General features: G+C 38.2%; 2 protein-coding genes across 6 annotated transcripts in view; both read right to left on the bottom strand.

Annotated features, from left to right (window-relative positions):
- The window catches only part of LOC139966567 (semaphorin-5A-like), a 142,319-nt gene extending 133,378 nt beyond the window's left edge, over positions 1 to 8,941 (bottom strand). For 2 of the 3 annotated variants that reach the window (XM_071969734.1, XM_071969735.1), the window contains exon 1: positions 8,477 to 8,941. The gene's annotated coding sequence lies outside the window, so the exon portion shown is untranslated. The remainder of the gene's footprint in view (positions 1 to 8,476) is intronic. The other variant, XM_071969736.1, reaches the window with a different exon arrangement.
- Positions 8,942 to 18,638: 9,697 nt separating this feature from the next.
- Positions 18,639 to 22,725, bottom strand: part of LOC139966566 (SWI/SNF complex subunit SMARCC2-like) — a 28,771-nt gene continuing 24,684 nt past the window's right edge. For all 3 annotated transcript variants that reach the window (XM_071969731.1, XM_071969732.1, XM_071969733.1), the window contains exon 26: positions 18,639 to 22,292. In XM_071969731.1, the coding sequence (XP_071825832.1) occupies positions 22,162 to 22,292 (131 nt within the window). In that variant the 3' untranslated portion in view covers positions 18,639 to 22,161. The remainder of the gene's footprint in view (positions 22,293 to 22,725) is intronic.

Genomic DNA, 22,725 nt, shown 5'->3' with positions numbered 1-22,725 from the left:
GTAGAGCTGCTGTTGTTATGTAAATGAGTCTAGTCAAACAGCACTTGGTGGCTGAAAGTAACAAGTTGAAGGGCACTGTATTGTCCTGTGCCATCCATGGTGTCAACTCATATGTTCCTATCACACGGCGCTTTCTGACTTGGAAGTGACTTCAATCGTTTACATGCTTCACCACACGCAAGTAATTGTTACGGCTGCTACCGCAATGAACATATTTATAAATGATTATAGAGTAATATGTTACCTTTGAAGAGCAGTTTGTTGCGTTGATTTCTGAACAATTTCGTAACCATTTGACAAGCTCTTTCTTTGAATAATACTCATTCCTCGGCTTAAGTGATCATTGTACACAGGGATGATGCACTATTGTTTCAGTCATAAGGACTCTTTGACAAACTTTCTGATAGCCTATATTATAACCGACAAGCATATCAAGCAGAGATTATCACCATCCTTCATACTTAATAATGACTGAAGGACACAAGGCATTAACTGATGCATACAGTGACAATGGTTTCTTATCTTAGATTCCTGGTCCACTAGTCACTACAATGAGTCAATAAAACCCACACAAACCACAAACAAGTCTTATTTGTGCAACACACTTGCTTACCCCAAAAATATTGGTCACAAGTAACAACTGTAGCTGAGCACTGCCTATTTCAAAGCAGTTAAATTTTTAACCTTTTGATATGTGTAATTTTTACACAAATGGGAGGCATACAACTGGGCAATAGGTAGACTCCCTAGTGTCATGTGATGTCAAAAGTCAAAACCCTTACTGCTCTCATGGGTGTGAAATCATTCAACTACCCATCAGTTTCATTCTGTGGGTCTCTCTGCCATGTCTACAAACACTTACCTACAGTAATTTAACTGTCGTGAAGAACAGTTTGTATTCCATAAAAATTCTAACCAAATTCATTAAAGCTACTGGACAGTTTCTATACAAAGTCTGTGTACGGTACTTATTTTTTGTCCTTAATAGTGGCTTCTAATAATGTGCCTCTTTCTATGGGCTCACCAATGGCATACACAGTTACAATTACAATTGCATTAATTAATGAAATAAAACCATGTTGTTTTTTTTGCCAAAAAAAAAGGACCTTATTCATGAAACTCTTATAGATCAGTGCTAAGTGTTAATATCTACTCCTTTCTTCGTTGTTTCTCCTCCTTTTTTTTTCTTTCTAAAGAAACAAACCTTTCTTAACATCAATTACTTTTTATGACACAAATGCAAACTAACAAGACACTTCCCATAGCTACCTGTACTTCTACAAGATTCATTTAAATGGTTATCAGTCATTCAGTTATCAGTTGTAGCACCAGCCAAGGCAATCTGAGTGGAGGGCAACCAGGGGGCAAGGTATTGTTTTTCTTTGGGGGGAGAACAAAAATATAACACTGATGTGGGGCAGGAATCTAAGGGAAGGGGTTTCCTCTCCACTTTGTGCATTTTTCTACAAATAAAGTGACTTAGAAGCAAACTGGTGCTATCATTAGTCAATTTTTCACATTAATGCATTGCATTGAAAACTGTTTCTAATACAAATGATCGACCTATTTCTATATATTTTGGATAAGTAGCAGATCTGATTGGGGGGCAAGGGAATATCTGGGGAGGGCAATTGCCTCCTCATATTCCTCCCTCCCGCACCCCAATCTACCGCACCCCAATCCCCCCTTCCCCTGCACCCCAATCTCCCCCCTAGTGCCACCACTGTCAGTACTCAAGCCCAACTTATTAGCAGGAACTTTTCAAAAGTACTTTGTTGGAGGTTCTGCATCTCCAAAAGAACTTCGAGATATTGAGGAGAGTTGATTTAGTCAAATAAATGTTGCAGTGAGTGCAGTACTTACTAAACTGTTTGTTGAAGTAGGAAAACTTTTCAACAACCATAATTGGACTATCTAGCATATTTGAGGTGTATACTGATTGACTTTGAAGCTTTGATTGATGTAGCTGTTGCCATCATGAAATGAAATGGTACTTAAGTCTATAGGCCATCACAATCTACTACAAAATGCTTGTAATCTTCCCAAAAGAAATTAGCTACCAATAATCTTAGAATCACAATTTCTTCCACATTGTATAACTTTTCTAGGGCAGAAATCCCAAAACGAGAGTGCTAAGGTTGTGGGGAGACAGGTAAGTAAGGAGCGAAGTAAATACTAATATATAGTTGTTAGATGTTGACTTTTTGAGGTGTTTTTGTGGAGTTATGAATACATCACATAAAAGGGGTAGCGCTTCATTGTCCTACTGGTCTGTTTGATTGGCAATTCCGGTAGCAGACAATAGACTTCCCTTAGTCATTGTAAACGTATGGAACAGACAAGAAGAATATAAACAGTGTTTGAAAGAGGCTGTGATTTTTACAACCCACAGCTTCATTAACACCTCACAACTTGTTATAATAGTACTTTCTATAGAATAGTGATGAACAACTTTAGTCAAGCAACAAGCATTCTTTTCTTTTCCTTGCTTTCTGTTTAAATTGTTTGAAAACTTGATTCTTTGCATATTCAAAGTATCGATCCAATGATTGGCAAAACACCAAGGTCAAGTGGTGTATATAGCTTTACACATAACTGGTTTGGGGCACGCATAGAGGAAGCAATTCACGGTTTAACAAGCCTTCAAAATTAACGATAGAAGTCATCTAACCAATGTTGTAATATCATGTTCAAATATCAGGCCACTTTAGAAATTACAAAGCCAATTAGCTTTGTGATTCCTTACCAAACCAATTGCTCAAAATTCAAAATACTGTAATTATGGACGTAATGTAGAGTGAGTTAAGTGAGACAGAAAAGATTTGTAGAAATCTCTTTTGGGCATCTACCATGTCGTTTACTCATAAGTATTGATTCAATATCCAGAAAGAATAGTCTTCCTATGTGAAATATAGACACATTCAACCAACTTTAGACTAGCAAATCCCTTTAAATAGTTGTTCCAGTTACATGACATTGTTTATATACTGTGAAATATTTTTGAGAAAAACTGTTGACCCCTTGAGCCAGATAGTGTCATTTGAGATAGAAAAATGTTGACCCCTTGCAGCAGCAGAGGGAGAAACCCTTATAGGAGGTTTTAAGTGCACATTTAAAGCAACTCTGAAGAACTCTGAAGCATATTTCATTACCTGGATGCTAGGTATGTTACGTTGAAGACCTGTAGAGCGCCTTCACAGAACTAAATTGAACTGGATTTGACAAACTATGTTCACTAAAAACAAAATTATAGCATTGGAGTATTCACAGATTAATTGTAGCTTTAATTTTGGGGTAATCATGTTTGAAAGCTTTTCAGACTTTGATGCTGTTGACCTCATGTAACCTAGCTCAATAATTATAAATGCTGATAATAGGCAGTGACACAGGACACTGTTAACTTTACTTACCACAAGTTTATGTTCTTAAATTCTACTGGCAGAAATATGCCAGTACCTTTTCCTTTTACTGACAACAGCAAAATCTGGTATTTAGCCAGTAAATAGCCTAAATTTGAGGCTCAGATCACCAAGCTTCTACAGGGAATAATTTATCTGGTATCACACTCACTATGTAAATTGGATAACTTGCTGTACAAGAGTAAGATACATAAAATACATAGCATACAGAAATTTCCTAACTGCAACACAAAATTTGAATGCTAAAATTATTCCTTGGAGCCCCTTCAGAACTGTTTGTTAACATAACACTTTAAGTGCGCAATTAAATCTCAATTAGGATGTCTAAGAAGTAAGAATAATATTTTGAGTGACAACAAAAACAGGAAAACATTCGAAAATTTTGAGAGTCGTTTTCCCTAATGAGATAAACTTGTTGAAATCTGAGGCCAAACATCTCCACATCACACAAACTTTTGAGTGCCTGCCCAGACAGATTTCATGGATATCTCTACAGGAGGATTGGAGGTGTCCAATATTGTCATGCCTGGCTTCTCTTCCGTCCAAAGTAAAAATTTGATCCTTTTAGGACAAAATTAACCATCTCCTATTCAGTTCAACCTTCATCCATGTTACCTTATACACAGGTTGCTGGGTTAAATAAAAATAAATGGCTCCAGTTGCATAGAGTTGTCATTCCATATATCCAAACAGTGTGTGTGTACTCTCAAGATTTATTGGAAGAAATCTCTACATGAAGCATATATTTTCATGACAAGGTTACATTTTTTGGGGCATGACTCTCCAAAAAAGTTGTCCATAAATGACACAACTTTTACCACATGTGGTTGTTTATTAGCATGTACTGTATTTTGCTTGTTTGAGAATTGATATTGCATCCAGCATTATTTAATATCAAGATTTTGAGAATTTGAAGAGCTGATATCCAGGCTCAAACCAATCTCTTTCTGGATTCTCTCTGCAAGGAATAATTTAGTGTTCAAAGATTCCACAACTTACTGGTTTGGATATTCACGAGTGGCGAGCTTACCTGTCTCTCCACAAAATGCACATCCAGGCACTTTCGGTGGAAGAATGAGAAGGAAGGGCATTGAAAGGAGAGGTCCGGGCATAGAGGGTGCACAGTGTGAATAGGTTACCAGTTTGTTCTAGTTATGGTAGAACAAGAGTGCTAAGGTTGTGGGGAGACAGGTGAGCGAGGATCAAAGTAAATTTTGTGTAACAGTTCTGAAGGCTCTAAACTATTTCTCACATATAAACTAAATGTTTATAACTGTGAACAAAAATCTGTTACAAATCTTTACAATTAGACAGCAATTTACTTAGTTTGCTTAGCAATTTGCAAAACTGGATAAATTTTCCCTGCTCTGTTATGCCAGGTGTACAAAATGGAACTAAATTTAAAGACATTAAAATTAGACGGTACCGTTCAGGGTTCTCTCTATAACTTTAATGTCTTTTCCAAGATTTTCAGTATAGTCAGTACTACAGAAGCTCTTCAAGGTCCTATTCACACCTGTAGAGCCAACAAAGATCTATACGAATAGATCATTTTGTAATTAAACTCATATTTACAGCTGATCTAACTGTTTTAACAGAACGTCACAAGATCATATAATGCCTGTACTCTGAGGGAAATCAAATACTGTACTCAGTGTTCTCCTTGGACATTCCAGATCTGAAAGAATGTCCTATTGTAGACACAGAGATGAAATGAGATGAAATGCATTGTTGAAACAAAATAAGTTTGCTCTTTGAGCTTTTGTACGAATTTCCTGTGCGTTTAACTTTTACCTTCCTTCTATTGTTTAGATATATATTGTAGTCCCATCATTAATCCATGTTTGATAATAGTTTTCAGACACAGCCATTGCACAGAATGTCCCTCTTTCTTTTACCCCCAGTGGCGTTACCTAGGGAGGCGAGAAATCCATTCAAGGAGGACATGAAAAATCCATAAGTACCTATGGGAAATCAATTTTATTCCCCTGAGGTGGCCAAACGAATCTAGTGGAGAAACTCAACTTATAGCACCTGAAGTGGAAACTAGCGGTTAGGGAAAAGAAGGTTGTCAGTCTGAGGTGCGAAACATTTAGAACCCAAAGGGAATTTACAATTTACATATCAGAGAAGACCTGTTCACTGCACCAGCAAAACTGTCCACTGTCCTTGTGAAATTCAATATGAACCCAACTTTCTCCACTATATATTTGTTTAAATTATTTGTTTAAACAAAACTTTGTTACTACAACACTTTCACTTCACAGGCTAAGATCAAGTCATTTCTCTAGCTGTCTTCTTTTTCTTCTGTTTTGAGGTTTTTCATTTTCTCTCCCCCCTCAACCCCTTCCCCCCCCCCCAAAAAAGGAACGAAAAACCTTTCTTTTCTTTAGGAAATATGATACCTCTGGATTAAGCAAGTGTCGAATATTATCTCTGCTTCTTTATTTGAGCTGAAGCCAGGCTCACCTTGACCCAAGAAACATGCCTAAGGTGATGATCAAAAGTTTGAGGATTGCAGGCATTTCTGGAGGCTTGTTCACATGGGAACGCAGGGAAGCTATGGTACTTTTGGGGAGGATCCCTGACCCTGCAAGGGTGATCAAGATTGTAGTGTGAATTAACACTCGGGGATCATGCGGCTGGCGATCTCAGGAATAACAAAGACAGGCGTGAGTCTAAAAGGTCCTGTAACTAGCTAATGGATTTGTAAACAAACAAGGTGACCTTTTCACACTTACATAATGCTCATTTCATTCCATGTTGAGCCACCACCCATTCTCGAATGTGGATCCGTTAGAGGTCAGCTTTAATGCAGTACCCCCCCCCCCCCCCCCGATCCGTCTTATGATTAAACAACTTGGTGTGGATCTACAAAATACTAGGACCATCCCTTTGTGGAACACCATGAATGAATATCATTACAATTGACCACTAACTTATTATACTTTACTATGAATTACTGATTAAACTTCAAATGTGAAATGGATGAAATTAATAGTATGAACCAAATGTGACAAAACCCAATGGTCTTATTTTGTGACAGCGATACAAAAATACTGCTGTATAAAAACTGGATTCAATCTTGTTTGTATCACTAAAGAACTAAAACATATAATTTACAACATCCTCTCCTCCCAAACTTCACCCATCTCCCCACTCACCCTTCCTCCCTCTCCCTCAGATCTTCACCCGTCCTCAGTTTCTGGTACTCCTCACACACTTGGTTGACGGTTGAACTTGTGAGACTACTGCGTCCTAATACTGTATGTATAAAATATTCACCATCATAACGGGGAAAATCTCATAAATTTTCAAAACTCCATATCTGTCATCTCACACTCAAAGGTATTTGAGGTAAAGTGAAACCCAGACAATTACTGATGATAAAAAACAGTAGACACTGTCTATGATCAAAATCAGTGATAGTGACCTATTTTTACCATGAAAAAAGGACTTGCACAACTGCACACAAAAAAAAATCTATTTGACACAGAGTACGTATTACTGAATATAGCAAGGCAACCAAACCAGGTGACTTTCACTGTAGGGATTCAAAATTTTCTTTGTCAACAAGCTATAAAGTCTAGCACTTTTGTTATCCAAATTTGCAGATGGGCCTTTTGGGTTTCCCGAAAGGGAAAACTATGTCACTTTTACTGACTTTGCAAAATTGTGTGGGGGATCGAGGATTGCAAAGTCGGCAATGACTATAACATGGATCGCAATGTCAGTAATTACTATTACTGTTAGAATCGTCCAACACGGCAGCATACAGAGACGTTGTACTCAATGCCGAAGCCAAAATGAATTAATCAGGTCACACATTAGGCATCACTGCATGCTAAGTCATTCACTACCGCCCTCATTACCTTTCAGGAAACATTTCATACTGTAGTTTTGAGTTTGTATTGAAGGCATGTGTTTCTGCATGTACAGAAACTCCATAAATTGATTGTGGGTGAAGAATGGTGCAGTAGCAATATCATGATCCCCACTCAATATACAAAGTAATGATTTCTTTTTCTGTCACACTTTCAGGGAGCATTCAAGGAAAAAATACATTAACTACCTTGTAATGAACCACAAATATGTTGCAAAGAACATTTCTTAAAATTGCAATCAAATCAACCAGATGAAAACTAACTAACAGCAAAATTTACTCAAATAGTAGAACCTGCTGACAGATGGTTACAAGCCTCCAGAAATCCACAAAACTATCGATGCCAAATGTGTAAACCAAGAAACTTTCTAACTTATAATGCATTACACTTCTTTATTTCAAACTCAGATGATCAATTTCTCCTTATTGGCTTTTATGAATTTATTTTTCATGCTTCAGAGGTAACCATGCCAATGAAATGCAGTCCATGATTTGAAGAACATTTATGCAAGGTGGCATATAACATATTCAAGTTGAAAACAATAGTCCTAAGGCCCTCCTATAGGCCTATGTTAGATAATTTGTAGTTAACCACAGAAATATTTCTGTATGCTGAGTCACAGCACTATTTTCAATTCATAAAATTTACAGAGCTACTGCAGTATTAGCCCAAGTTTAACTGTACTCGAGGCCAGTAAGTAACATAACAAATTTAGAACGCTCTGTAGCAGTATCAAGGTCACAACACTGTACCAAACATTTGGCATGTGCCTACAATAATATAGCCAAAGGCTATCCATTTCCTTTAATTCAGTGCTAAATTTTCCCAGTCCCAGTAATGCCAAAAGCATCTGTCCAATTAATCAGTCTAGGCCTACCTGGACCTAAAATAGGCTAGGGCTGAAGTGAGGCCCTGGCCCATGTCTCATCTTTGTGATGTAATTTACAGGAAAACATAATAAGCTTAAGATTAAATACTTTCAAGTAAACCTTCAAAGCAAAATTTGAAGCTTAATCTGACTCAACTAACGATTAGAGATAGGCCTAACCCCTTGGCCATAGTTTTACTAGGATAGTAATAATATACAGCGCAACTACCTAGCCTAAGACTAAGATTAATCAAATACTCGAAGTCACTTCAAAATTCTAGCGGGAATCATTCTTGTCATCTTACCGTTTGATGCCGACCGACCGTGGAGTAATCAAGGATTAATGTTCGTTAAAATTTAGGTTCCTGTTAGTAAGATTCCAAGACAAAATATGGATAAAGAGGAAACATAGTATGAGAAAGTATATTCCTTGTTTCACAGTTACTCAACTCCTAATATCCAAAACATATGAAAATTGCTCGATTCCGAAAAAAAAGTTTCAATTCCTTTTCGTAACTAGGCCTACGTTGAAATCCTCGTGCGCAGAGATCGTGTACCGTTAATATAATAACAAGTGCTGTCTGCTCAACCCACAGTACACTAATACAGAGCAGCGCACACTAGCAGTGTACAGTCTAGTTCCGTGCTCGTTAAATCACACATGCACTGGTATTACAATAAGGTGTTCTCGTAGGGTAATAAAAGCTTATCGTCGAACGAGGTACTGTATGTTTAATAAGACCACATTCCCCAACTTCCAAAAGAAGACAGGCATAACATGCTTCTCTAATTCTCACTCAAGTGAAAGTTTTAGTTTATAAAGCTTGCCAAACATTTGCTTCCTTGACTTTATTATGTAATAATTGATTGTTCTACATTTTTACCCCCATACCAAATGTTGGGCCGTCCAAAACTTTTCAGGTGTCGATGGCAGCATTATATTTTGAGAAAAGAGGAATTTCAAGTAACATAGGCCTAGAATAGAGTAGTACAAAAGGGTATATGCATTCCCATGCACCTCCCTTCTCCTGTGGGGCTGGAGAACCAAATGCGGACCCACTGAAACCGCCAAGTCGGCAATGAAAACATGATTTGCTTCAGCGCAGTGAGGAAGGGTTTTCAGTGGGCAAAGTTCCCCTTCCCCCACAAAAATTTTCTGAGACTCGGGGACGGGTAAAAAGTTGGCAAAAGGAAAATAACCATGCTATATAAAATACTCGAAAAACTAGTTGTTTTTCAATCAATGTATGATCTGCTTCTCAGGTTTTCATCATTGACCATAGGCTACTAAGAATAAAATGAGATTTCACTTAACAAGTTAACTTTAGTTCAGTGTTTGAACTTTTAGTCAAAGTTCCGTGCGTCCTATACGGAGCTTGATCATCGTTAACAAACAAAAAAAGACTCAATTTCGGTCAATATAATAAATAGACATAATATTTCTGTGTGTACCTACATATATAATTTATTTGCAAATGTTTGAAACCGTTAATTTGCTCTAAACTATAACCACTGGGGATAGGGGTGCAGGCCTCCACCCTCAAAATAAAAAACTACTTCCTTCCAAATGGTGTATATTTTAAAACACACGCACACAAAATCGTATCCACTGACAACATTTGAAATTCAGGGAGACCCCTTCCCTTAGACCCCTCCCCAGGACGGACCTCGGCCAAAGTTTGCGCCCCTCTCCATTCCTTCCTATAATGATTTGACCACGGACATGAATATACACAATGTATTATATACTTTTATGGTAGTCCTATATATCAACAGGATTGTTACTTAGTTTCGTTTATATAGTGGTCTCCAGCGCGGAGGGGCAGGGAGTAATTTCATGATGGTTGAAGTCAAGTGAAGGCATATATTATCATATGCTGTGATTTTTAGCTCACGAGGGATGAGAGAGGGCGGGGTGGGGGGTGGGTGGGGGGAGTGGTAGAAAGATGTGACGAATACAAGGAGTCTGTACGTAGGTCCCTCCGACTCTGATGATTACTAGTGTACCAGCTCGAAACTGTTACTTATGATCGAAGGTTACCATTGGTAGTGTAAGTGATAACAAAGTGGGTCGTTCAGTCCTTGATTGTTGTGTTACATCACAACAGCAAGACGCATGGATATGACACACTACCTAGATTACTGATCCTAAAGGTTATCAGTAAGTAATGTATACAATGACAGCAAAGCACGGTGCACCCCACTCTAGACCCACCCCATCCTCTCGACATTTTCCTCATACTGACCCGGTTGAGTCTACATTGAGGGCTTTCTTCATTGGTATGCCTGACAAGCATTTTTTAAATGAGTATCGAAAAAGGTTAAATGAATAAATATGTAATATTTTGACAACTGGCTCGGATATTTCAGCATACAAGTTGTGAGCAATATATAAATATAAATCCGTCATTTAACATAACAACAGTATGGGTCCACTTGATTTAGATGATCTGTGATGGGGTGTTACGATTCCACAAATATGAAAAGAAAAGACGATGAGTAACAGGTGAATCGACGATACGAGAAATTGATTATACGAGCAGGAAACCTGACTTAAACCTGGTAGACTAAATGATTGATTTTTAAACTGTAAATAATTCTGTTATTTACAAGAGATAGGTAACTCACCCCCCCCCCCCCCCCACTTAGGTAGATCGTAGAACTCACGCTGACAGTAATTACAGATCTAAAATACAACCCCAAGGTCGACGCCTTCTAAATCAAGTTTGTGTTAGCATGACTCCTGTCTACTGCATGATGCTGCAGAGAGTCTGGTAGGAATATTCATTTTGATTGATGTTTGCCTTTGTTTGGGTTTCGTAGCATTAGTCATTCAAATAAATCGATAGAAAGACAAACCATCGCGAAGCTAATCTGTAATCATTCCCCCATTTGATGAACTAATTTCTGATCTCGTTAGGGGTTCTCTCTTCCCGTGTGGTGGTTTTCAACTTGTATGTTTATTACACATGTGGTTCAACTGACAAATACATGCCATCGTGTATAGTAATAGTATTGCTAGGACATATATGACAGTCAATCTATCGATTACCTGGATGGTGTGTCACCCGAGTAAAAGCCGGGAGATGATGCTATCGGGCTAAAAGAGCTTTTCTTCTTCTTCTTCTTCTTTTTTTCGATTATAACTTCAATGCCAAACTCGCTTAGCTGCATGAGTTAACAACGTACCCTTGTTTTCGGTAATTTTCAAGTATGGTAAAGTAAACTTTTCAAGGTTTATCAATTTACATTTCACACGTGATCGATATATATATAACGATATGAACAAAAATGTGGAGGCAGTATTGTTAATCTCTGAAGTTTCTCCGTGTATAATATTCAGGAATCTGCAATGCTTTATAAATAAATTCAGTGTGAGGTAGATCATGAGAGTATGTAAATGTCAAAATGATATAATCTTTGGTATCCAGCTATAAATATATTGTCGTTCGATGGCCACTATCGAATTTCTCCGGTATAAAAAAAAAGTATACATTGCATATGACCTTTATATATCCCAATCGATACAAAATAACTACATATGATATATCATTTCTAACGTTGACATATACTTTCGTCAGTAAAAAACTGTTAGTCACAAGAATGAAACCATGTTGTGAATATGAACGCACCAAGAACCCCGTTGATCGCGTAACGCAAGCCCTGATAATCTAATAAGGATATTTTACATTAAGAAGAAACACAACACGACTGTTGTCATGTTTTTCGCGTTGGTTAAAGAAAAGCTTGCAGTACCGACCACAAGCTATTCACCAACAATTGGAGACCTCGCAAACAAACTTTAAGAGGTTTATGTATTATTCCAAGGGCGTAGGAACCGGGGGCTGGGGGGCGCTAGCCCCCCCCCCCAGTGAAAAATATGGGGGGGGGGCGGAAGTATCATTCCGCCCCCCCCCCCCCGCTCAGCAAGTCAGAAAACCCCTTTTTCATTTCCAAATCAGAAAAAAATCTCATTTGGAGCACCAAATTGCATCTAAGGCCAGGTGAAAATGCAAAATTATTTACAAAATGGAGTGGGTGTTGAAGTGTGCTATATTGCACCAAATTGCATCTGAGGCCACCTGGAAATGCAAAAAAAATCCAAAGGGGAGGGGGACACCCCCTCCCCTTAGACCCCTCCCCCAGGCCGGCCATCAGTCTTCAGCCCCCCCCCACTCAAAAGTACCTTCCTACGCCACTGTTATTCACAATTTAATCTTCAGAACGATGATAATGCTATGTACTGGCTGCACAAATTTCAAGTAACCTACTGTTTCATTTGGGAAACCTTTGAATTTATATATTAAATTCCATATTTTTCTGACACGAATTCGATTTGTAAAAAGAACATATTTGTAACGGTAGCCTATGGTTTACACCAATTAACTATAACACTATGAACTACATATGATACCATATACAGTGCACTAGGGTAGACAACCATGGAATATGGTATAACCATGGAATATGGTATGCCACCATGGACTATGGTATACAACCATGGAATATGGTATGCCACCATGGACTATGGTATACAACCATGGAATATGGTATATAACCATGACCATGGACTATGGAATACAACCATGGACTACATACCATGGTCTTTTCTAAAATGTTTTTGTTCTGGGTTGTTTTATAAAAATGACAAGCTGCTTCTGAAACGTCTTTATGTGGTACTTTACACAGTGGCGTAAGAAGGTACTTTTGAAAGGGGGGGGGGCTGAAGACTGATGGCCGGCCTGGGGGAGGGGTCTAAGGGGAGGGGGTGACCCCCTCCCCTTTGGATTTTTTTTGCATTTCCAGGTGGCCTCAGATGCAATTTGGTGCAATATAGCACACTTCAACACCCACTCCATTTTGTAAACTTAATTTTGTATTTTCACCTGGCCTTAGATGCAATTTGGTGCTCCAAATGAGATTTTTTCTCATTTGGCATTGAAAAAGGGGTTTTCTGACTTGCGAAGCGGGGGGCGGAATGATACTTCCGCCCCTCCACATTTTTCACTGGGGGGGGGCTGGCGCCCCCCAGCCCCCCGGTTCCTACGCCCTTGACTTTACACATACATCTTTGGACGACAACTTGAATAACAATGTGACTATTTTGCGATGCGATATACTGGATGAATAATTCCCTGGTATGTCATGTGGCTGTATCAGTATACCGGTTTTCTTACGAAAACGACATTTTACTGTTTAGGAAGCATGCGTTTCATTCAGGGACACATTATAAGCTTAAGGGAGTATCGGGTCTCTGTCTACGGCTCTGGTTGAAGTTTTGCAGGGTGGGACGCCATTATATTTCAAATTACAAGTTATCCCCGTCTGTTTCATTTTCGGCGATTTTCACATGATTCTTTGGAGTCGATTTTTCCGTGGACACAAAATGGCCTGGCTGAGGGTATACGATTTCCCTGCACCTGAGCCTGCAGTCCCGCTGTGATTGTTCGTTCAAAGTGCCGTTGAACTCGAAAAAGGAGTCATTAGTAACACCAACCCAAGCTTCTAATATCAGCCTGACTGGCTTTAATTTGCAGGTTTTTCATTTTATTCTTCTCCACCTACCGCAATCTCGTAAAACCATCGACCTATGAGATTGCTATTTTTGTTGACTAGAACATATGGATGCATTGTGCTTCTATGCGGGATTAACGACAGCGTCGAATTAATAATGAACCAGACTTAAAGAAATAAAAGAAAAAATACACAGGATGACGAGAAACAGGACCAAACAATAAGAACACTCCTCCGAAATAATCATAACCACATACAACAACGCTAATTGACCGGAAAATGAGCGTGAATTAATACGGAAAGGAAACAAGAGCTGTGGCTCATTTTGAGGTTTTCTATTTCGAAACTTTTACTCTGTCTTACAAACGATACTTGAAATAATCGTTCAGCTTGTTTAGCTAGAAACGAAAATTAGAAACCACTGAATGCCATGGAAATGTATGGTTGAAATGTATGGCTGATTGAGCGGTCGATATAAGGGATAAGGTTGTACTCTTTGTACTATTATGCAACGTATAATTAAATATGCTTTGAGGTCCAGGCTAGCTAACAAGATTGAAACTAGCAAATCATCCTGTGACAGAAGTTTATATTTCTTCGGTTACAGATTATACTTTTCTTTTGTAGTCATGGTGGGGATGTGGGAAGTGGGGATTCGTGCCTATTTGAGGTTCTTACATTGTTGTTTGGACCTACCCTGCTCCCGCCATGCAACACCAGACCACAGTGCGCCATTATACGGAGTATAAAGAAGCACAGAATCGAGTAGATACAAACATGCCTCAATACGACGAAAGGCATCTCGCTGTCACTTTTGGTGGACGGGCGGGGGTGAGTGTAATATTTTCGGTACCAACAAACGAACTTGAGCCAATGGTGAATTGCGGGAACGAATATATTGTAAATATACCGTCATGTTTACATTTTGCAATGGGCCTGTATGGCTGCATACTTTATGAAATTTGAATTATAACGCCCACCATTGCTCGACTGCAATGCAAACTTTGCATGCAAACTTTGCGTAGATTGTGGTGGCGAATTTGGCCCCACCAATTGTACATTTACTAAAAATATAGATTGAATTCGTCCCTTCTCACAGTGACCCCTCCTTTTGTAAGCGGGTCTGTATAGGGGGAGGAATGATGACATTAAGAACATAGGCAAATTCTCAGCGTGGGAAGGTCGTAAACTGAATAACCGGATTCCGCCGAACAAACTCGTCACTCAGTCTATTTCCAGAGCCTCATAGCAGGGAGTTGCCACCTAAATGGCAACTCCCTGCTCATAGATAGGCGAGGCTTGCGTCTGCAAGAGCTGTAATATACAACACAGTGACGCCTTTAAAGTTTGGATTACTCGACGTTGTAACAGTTTCGCATGTTTGGAGAACCGCTTTCGAAGAACGAAATTGTGTCAAGTGTCAATACTGGTACATTGAAACGTTAGGCCTATTTATACAACCACGTGTCAACGTGAATGTGAGCAATTCGTCTGACACTTCACTGAAACAATACGAATGCCTTACATGGTACTTGAAGCTTGTAGGATTTCTCTTTGCATAGTATATATACAGCTAGTACATACCCGGTGATGTGCACAGGATAGTAAATGTGGGCTGAGGGGGGGGGGGGGGGTGGGGAGGCGTGTGGAAGGTGTAGGTGACATTCCAAATTGCCCTAACTTATTTCATTAGGTGCATGAACCTTGAAGAGATCAGGAGTGTTTACGCATGAGTTGTGTGGTTGTGGGTTCGTTGAAAGCATTTCCCAGTGTCCGAGGGCTGATCTTTCGGGGTGCTCCCGTATAGAGGAAAAATTATATTGTTAGACGTCAAATGACAGTTAATTCTGAGGCATAGCCTATGTTGACTATAAATTATGTAATTAGGTCTTAACGCAAGTTTGTGCCAATAAATACTTTTGAATTTTGACGAATCCCTGTCTGATAGATTTCACCCCGACTGACAATCGTGGTGGTCCCTCGACCCCTTCTCGATCAGCGCACACGATGGACTTTGATGAAGAGCACTATATAATAAAGCAAATTAAAATGGACCATTAAGTGAAACCAGAACGAAGCATGGATTTAAGGCATTGAAGACTCGCCCATATGGAAAGCCGTTTTAACATTTAATAAGGAATTTCAGATATCTCGAAATAATTTCAGATATCTCAAATTAAATTACAGATATCTCCAATTTATTCAAGATATCTACAAATAATTGCAGATATCTTAAAATCAATTTCAGATATCTCGAAATACAAGGGAATTTCAGATATCAGAAATTGAATTCGAGATATCTCGAATTCATTTTCAGATATCTCGAATTCAGTTTCAGATATCTCGAATTCAATTTCAGATATCTCGAATTCAATTTCAGATATCTGAAATAGAATTTTAGATATCTCGAATTCAATTTCAGATATCTCGAATTCAATTTCAGATATCTCGAATTCAATTTCGGATATCTTGAATTCAATTTCAGATATCTGAAATAGAATTTCAGATATCTCGAATTCAATTTCAGATATCTGAAATAGAATTTCAGATATCTCGAATTCAATTACAGATATCTGAAAATACCTGATTAAATGTTAAAATGGCTTTCCATACGTGCCATTTTAACATTTAATCGGGAATTTCTGCATTTACATTACAGATATCTGGAATTCAATTGCAGATATCTCGAATTCAATTTCAGATATCTCGAATTAGATTTGCAGATATCTTGAATTCAATTTCAGATATCTCGAATTCAATTTCAGATATCTCGAATTCAATTTCAGATATCTGAAATAGAATTTCAGATATCTCGAATTCAATTTCGGATATCTCGAATTCAATTTCAGATATCTCAAATTCAATTTCAGATATCTGAATTAGAATTTCAGATATCTCGAAATCTATTTTAGATATCTCGAATTCAATTTCAGATATCTGAAATATAATTTCAGATATCTCGAATTAAATTTAAGATATCTCGAATTTAATTTTAGATATCTGAAATAGAATTTTAGATATCTAAAATAAGAAACAATTTAAGATATCTGAAATTCCCGATTAAATGTTAAAATGGCTTTCCATACGCCCAAACCGCGTGCCGCCATCAGGCTGAAAAAGTTAATTTTGTCGTTGCTTGCAAGTGAAGTTTTTTTTCCATGTTGCTACAAAATGCAGACAGTTATGAAACGTGATACCTTGTTATCTTTTATCTAGACCTGCTGAGATGTCCATCGCAGCTATGTACACTGTGTTGTGGGTATTGACCGTAGCTGCATGTATTGACTGTGTACTAGTGTCTAATTACCGATGGTAGCAATTTGTGCGTGTATTTTCTGGGATCGATGGTGGTGTCTAACACTTCTGTTACACCTCATTCGAAACTAGGTCAGATTACCGGCATGAGACGTTTCTTTGTGCGCGAGTATTCAATGCCTTTAATGAAGCTATATATGGGCCATTTTAGCATATCTATATTGTGTCATTATTTAGTTCCTATAAAGAACCGGTATGTGACTGTACTAGACTGTACAAGTATGAAATTCCTGTTAGCTGTGTGTTAGCTATCGTATTTACTCAATCCACGACTTTACATGCACACAAACAGTTACACAATCACCTTCGCGTAGATTCCATTTCCTTGCCTTCGGCAAGAAATCAGAGAGACAGCATGGCAGCAAAGATACTTGATGAAACGAAACAGGAAATTCATAGGTAAACAACAAAATTTGACATTGAAAAATCTGGCTACCGCTCTAAATGTAATGGTCTAAGTTCTATAAAATACGTCAAGAGTCTGATGAAATATATTAATAGATTAAAGACATGATTCCCTCTGGCACTGCGCGCGTGACGAACTGAAATCTTGCGTTGTGTTTCTATGGTGATAGTAAAATTACACCATTAATTTTCATTTATGAAATTGTAACATTTCTCTTATCTACCTGGGATGAGTTATGTCCAAGCAAACATGTTTATTAGAAAGACATCCTTCCCATCTATACTCCTCTTTCATAAATATATAATTGGGAAATTTATACTCACATAGAATTACTCAGAGCTGAATGCAAATTTGATACACATTTTAAGAGATTAAAAAGAAGGTGATACATCTTATCCTAAGTCGTTTCAGATTTGGTGTAAGCTAGAATGTGTCATGAAAACAGATGAAATTAATGCACGGAGACCATATAGAAAGTGCAATTAAATGTTGTCTTGAAGGAATTGTCCACCAGAGACAAACTTCAAATAAATGCATAACGGAAATACAAACACAATGTTCTAGACAGTGGCGTGCAAAGGTTTCAAAGGAGGGGAAGGAATTAAAAAATATATGTATATTTTTAAGTATTGACCTAATTCTTTCCCCGGCTGAATCATCTCCCCCTACCCCCCCCCCCACCCGACTGGCGATGGAAGGGGAGGAGGAGAGGGGTGAGCACTCCTCATTTTGTGCGCACCACCAGTGGTTTTACAAAATGACTAAACCCTTGAGATCTCATTCGGTTTAAGAAATAACGCGGGAAACATACAATATGGATAGGATGCCTGGATGGTGGAGGGAAGCAACAGGGCCATGCAAAGTAACACATTGATCATGGCGGGTTAGGGGGGGGGGGGGACCAGGCCCTACACAGTTGAAATTATAAGATGGCGTAATGCAGTCCTGGAAACACGGATCTAAAATAGCAAGACAACTTCTTTAGGGCAAGTTTTAAATGATCTTTGAGTTGTGATTGACACATCATGACACCACAGCGATTTGGGGTCGGTTAGTTCGAGCCCTGGCATATTTTATATAACGATATGTGAAGTTAAAGATGACATATCTCATCAATGAATTGACTTGGATATGTCATTTATAATTTCTTTTTTTTAAGGCAAGAAGTTTACTCCTAATCATTTCCCTAAAACACAAGTCAGAACAAAATAGAAGAAGTAAACAATCTTGGGTGCATTTTTATCTGACATTGTATTTACATCTCAATCCTGTCTACAAAATTACCTTCGATATAACAATGGTACCTCAGTTAATAATCATAGGGTTCCATAGCACCTTCCTTCTGAAGTTACTTAACCATTTGAAGACAATAAAACCGTACTTGCTCCCCTCACCTTTTTGATCCAAAAATTATAGCAAAAACTATAGACACTAATAAACAACCCCCCCCCCCCAAAAAAAAAAAAAAAACACTTCTAAGAAGTAATATACAAAATGTTACAAATACCACAATTTGAGATTCACAGAATCACAGTTCATTTCTTCAACGTGCTACCAGTCGTTGCTCCAATGGACAAAAAACTCATGAAAAATTCAATATTCTCCTCCCTGCTTGATTTTGATATGCCCTGTCTACTAACTATAAATAGAGCAGAATCTATTTGGTAAAACTCACTCCGACCTGCGTTCCTACTGAGAACTCAATAATGATTCATTCACTCTTGCTGGTAAATGTAGAAGCCAGGATAATGTTGCAAGAATGGTGGCCAATGAATTCATAATGTCATGTCGTGGACAGTTTCAGTCTGAAATAAGTGGGTTGGTCGATTTTGGGTTTTGGATGTATAGACTTATTCGAACTAGAGTGACGAACCTCCCAGGGTTTACTTGTCATGCCAAGGGAAACCGAATACCAACTTTCAAGTAGAATATCTTACTGAAATTCATAAAAGTATGAGCCAAAACAACCCAAGTATTCACATCTTTGACAGCATATATCCATAGGAAATGTTCTTACTGTGAAAGACATATGCAACAGAAATGCATTCTATATATCATGAAAATGTATTTTTTTCCCCCTTCGGATATACAAATACATATTTGCCTTACTGTGGTGCTAAGGTAATGAAGCCAGTAGGCAGTTGTTACAAAAGTCCATGTAGCATTTGCACTCATCATAGGAAGCACACACATTGAGCATCCTATACAACAAAATCATTTGGTTCCAAACATATTGACCTTTGACCTAACACAAAACTTTTGCTGACACCTTTCAAATCATGAGAGCATTACAACCATTAAAAGGAAAAGATTTTTTTTACATTTTAACATCTCTGGAACTTTAATGAAAAGCCACATTTTAAGTGTAGAAGCAGCTAATAATCCACTGAATGTGAATTCTTGGTTACTAGTTCTAGGATTTGACCTCAAGTGACCATTGAAACTCTGTTAAAACGCTGTCCCTGTATAATATTATTATTGGTCCTTGTCAAGTTACTTGAAAATATTCTAAAGCAAAATTTGCTTCAAGGTTATTAACATGATAAAAAAAAAACAATTAGTGATGATATAAATGAGCATCACATTAGACCTTAAGCAGAATTAGAATTTCATAATTCTCCCCCCACCCCCCCCAAAAAAAATCAAACCAAACCAAAAACTTCTTCTCAAGACTAACTTGAGAATGCTACATATTCTTTAATGTGATACATTCTTTGCAGTGTAGTGATGGGGCATGGGGATGGTATTCTACCACTACCCCCATCTGCTCCCTCCACCCCACCCCCCTAAGAATGGCCAACATTTACATCAGATGGAACAAGATGATTAATAGCAAATTTTGAGACAGACTACAAATTTCTTGGAAAGAGAGTGAACCCATCTTAACGGTTCTTGAAGACTGAAGACTCTTTGTGTGCCAAGTGGGCAAATATATTCACAGTTAATATCCATTCTTGTAGTAGTTTGTGGGGAATGAATTCATTTCTCAGTTTACTACATCAAGAGAATGTTTATGTCATCTAATTCAAACATAGCTGCAAAATCCCTGCCAAACAACTTTTTTTGTTGTCATCAATCAAAAAGTTTCTTTCTCCAAAGATATTTAGAAATTTCTCATGTATTTTTAAACAAAAGATTAGTGCAGGAACATACTAATCTTGCTTCTTTCCAACGAGGCTTTCTGAAATTATTATAAATTTTTGATGAAGTTGCGATAAATATGCAGGAGAAACCCCAGCAGGGTATTCCCCCGGGCTGAAATGGGATGAGTACAACAGGGATGAAAGGGGATATCTGTGGCTTGTGATGACTGGCATACCGCTAAAGAAATGGAAGATTTTAAGTCTCGGGAGGAAATGAAATTTGGCCTACGGAACATTTTAAATTTTTCATTACTATGCGCGGCCCTGTGAGCATGCCTGGAATGGAATTATTTACAGGGATTCCAAACTCATAAAGGATTTAATCTCTGGTAAAAAAGAATTGTTAGTCAGCTATTCCAAAGATGTTACTTTAATGAAAATCTGTGAATGCATGAGACTTCTACGCTCATTTGAGAATATCAGGGATGCAACATGCTAGAGAGAGAGAGATAGATATTTAACAACAGAGCAAGGGAGGTGTTTAAAATAAACATAGATATTTTAGGTAATAATTGCAGCACAGCCCAGTTATTCTCTCTTCCTCTGATACCTCATATGCAATGTTTCACAATTACACTTTCATGCAAGTAGTCGCTGGTGGTCTCAATGCAAAGGTTTCCTGCCATGTAAATACATGAGCACAATGAAAGAATTGTTAACTTGGCTACATTAAAAAGTGCCGCACACTTAGGAGAAAGTTTTGCAATTCCAAAACAAGGTTGAGACCTGCAAACAATTCCGAGCAGATATACCTAAGGCTAGTCTCATTTGCATATAACAATCTGGCTAGGTCTTATTTGTTTGTCAAGGGGGTTTTATGCTAATTATCATCTGACTGCACCACGAAAGGGATACCTTATAGCATCAGTATAGAATAATGTAAACGTTTACTCAAAGTGAACTGATGGAAGAAGACACATCCAAAGGTTAAATAACTTAAACATTGAAGAAATACAAACAGCTGTTCTTTAAACTCAGGGGCCAAAAAATTGTTTGATACCCCAAGAGATTCCCTGTTTCTTTCTGGTACAATGTCTTGCTGCTTTCCTCGTTACTGAAATCATTACATCGACTGACCTTCTTAACCGGCAAGATTTATTTACGGAGGTCAAAAGATATGACTTATTGACCAAAAAATTTATGATAAAGTTACTCATTGTGGACTGTTTAAAGGTAACATGTATCTCACTATTCGGGGGTTACATGGATTACCCACATCACAGCGAGGAAAAGTTTGAGCGGTTTAACAAATATGTAAAGATCTAGCAATATCGGCTTGAGCAACCCTCTAGCTAAACTTATTCTATTCAATGTACAACTGTCTGACTGACCAACATTATACAGCACAATAATGTGTGATGTTTGATGGGTGTCAGATGAGGTTGAGGGAGCTTGTTTGGGTCGGGGAAATAACATAATTTAAGAGCATGTATTTAACCAGGAAGAAAATGCGTTTTGATGAGGGGGGAGGGTGGGGGAGGGTGTGCTTCCCTACAATTAGAGTTAGTGGATGCAGATATAACATCAAGGTTACTCCAATTTTGGTACCACTGGTTGGGGAAAAGGTTAATAAAGGCAAGGAGCGATGATGGCTTTCTTGTTTTTCCACTATTCATGAAGTATCCATCTGTTCACCACTATCGCCAACCCCCACCGTCTGCTCCTCACTCTTCTCTGCTTCAGGAGGTACAGGGACAGGTGCAGGCTCTTCCTTCTTAGGTTCCTCTGGATCTGTGTGGGGAACTAGAAAATAGCGAATGTGAGGAGAGACAGTTTGCACACAAAGAACTACAGAAGAACGCATGAGAACCACCGAGTTCACTGATGAGATTTTACTTCATGGTGGAGACTGATATACATGTATCTTGGTCACCTTGTTTAATTTGATCCACATTTCCGTATCGTTTGCAGTTGCCTGGGGCATTCTGCATAACCTGAGCATGATAAACCAGTTTCCAAATGTTGACAGTCGATAACAATTAGGACAAACCCAAAAATAACTTGCGGTCTGTTAAAGCCACTGTTGTGCTAAATTTTAAATTAAAAGAGTCCCTGGAGAGGAGGGAAGAGTGAAGGTGTGGCTCCTCGGCGGAGGGAGGGGTTAAGTGGGTGAGGAGTGGGAGAGTACAATTGAGAGGTAAAATATGATAATAATAATTGGTATAATAGCAAAACA

This window comes from Apostichopus japonicus, chromosome 4 (assembly GCF_037975245.1).
Source record: "Apostichopus japonicus isolate 1M-3 chromosome 4, ASM3797524v1, whole genome shotgun sequence".
Lineage (NCBI taxonomy): Eukaryota > Metazoa > Echinodermata > Holothuroidea > Aspidochirotida > Stichopodidae > Apostichopus > Apostichopus japonicus.
Note: the sequence above shows the minus strand (reverse complement) of the source record. Positions and strands in the feature narration are given on the sequence as shown.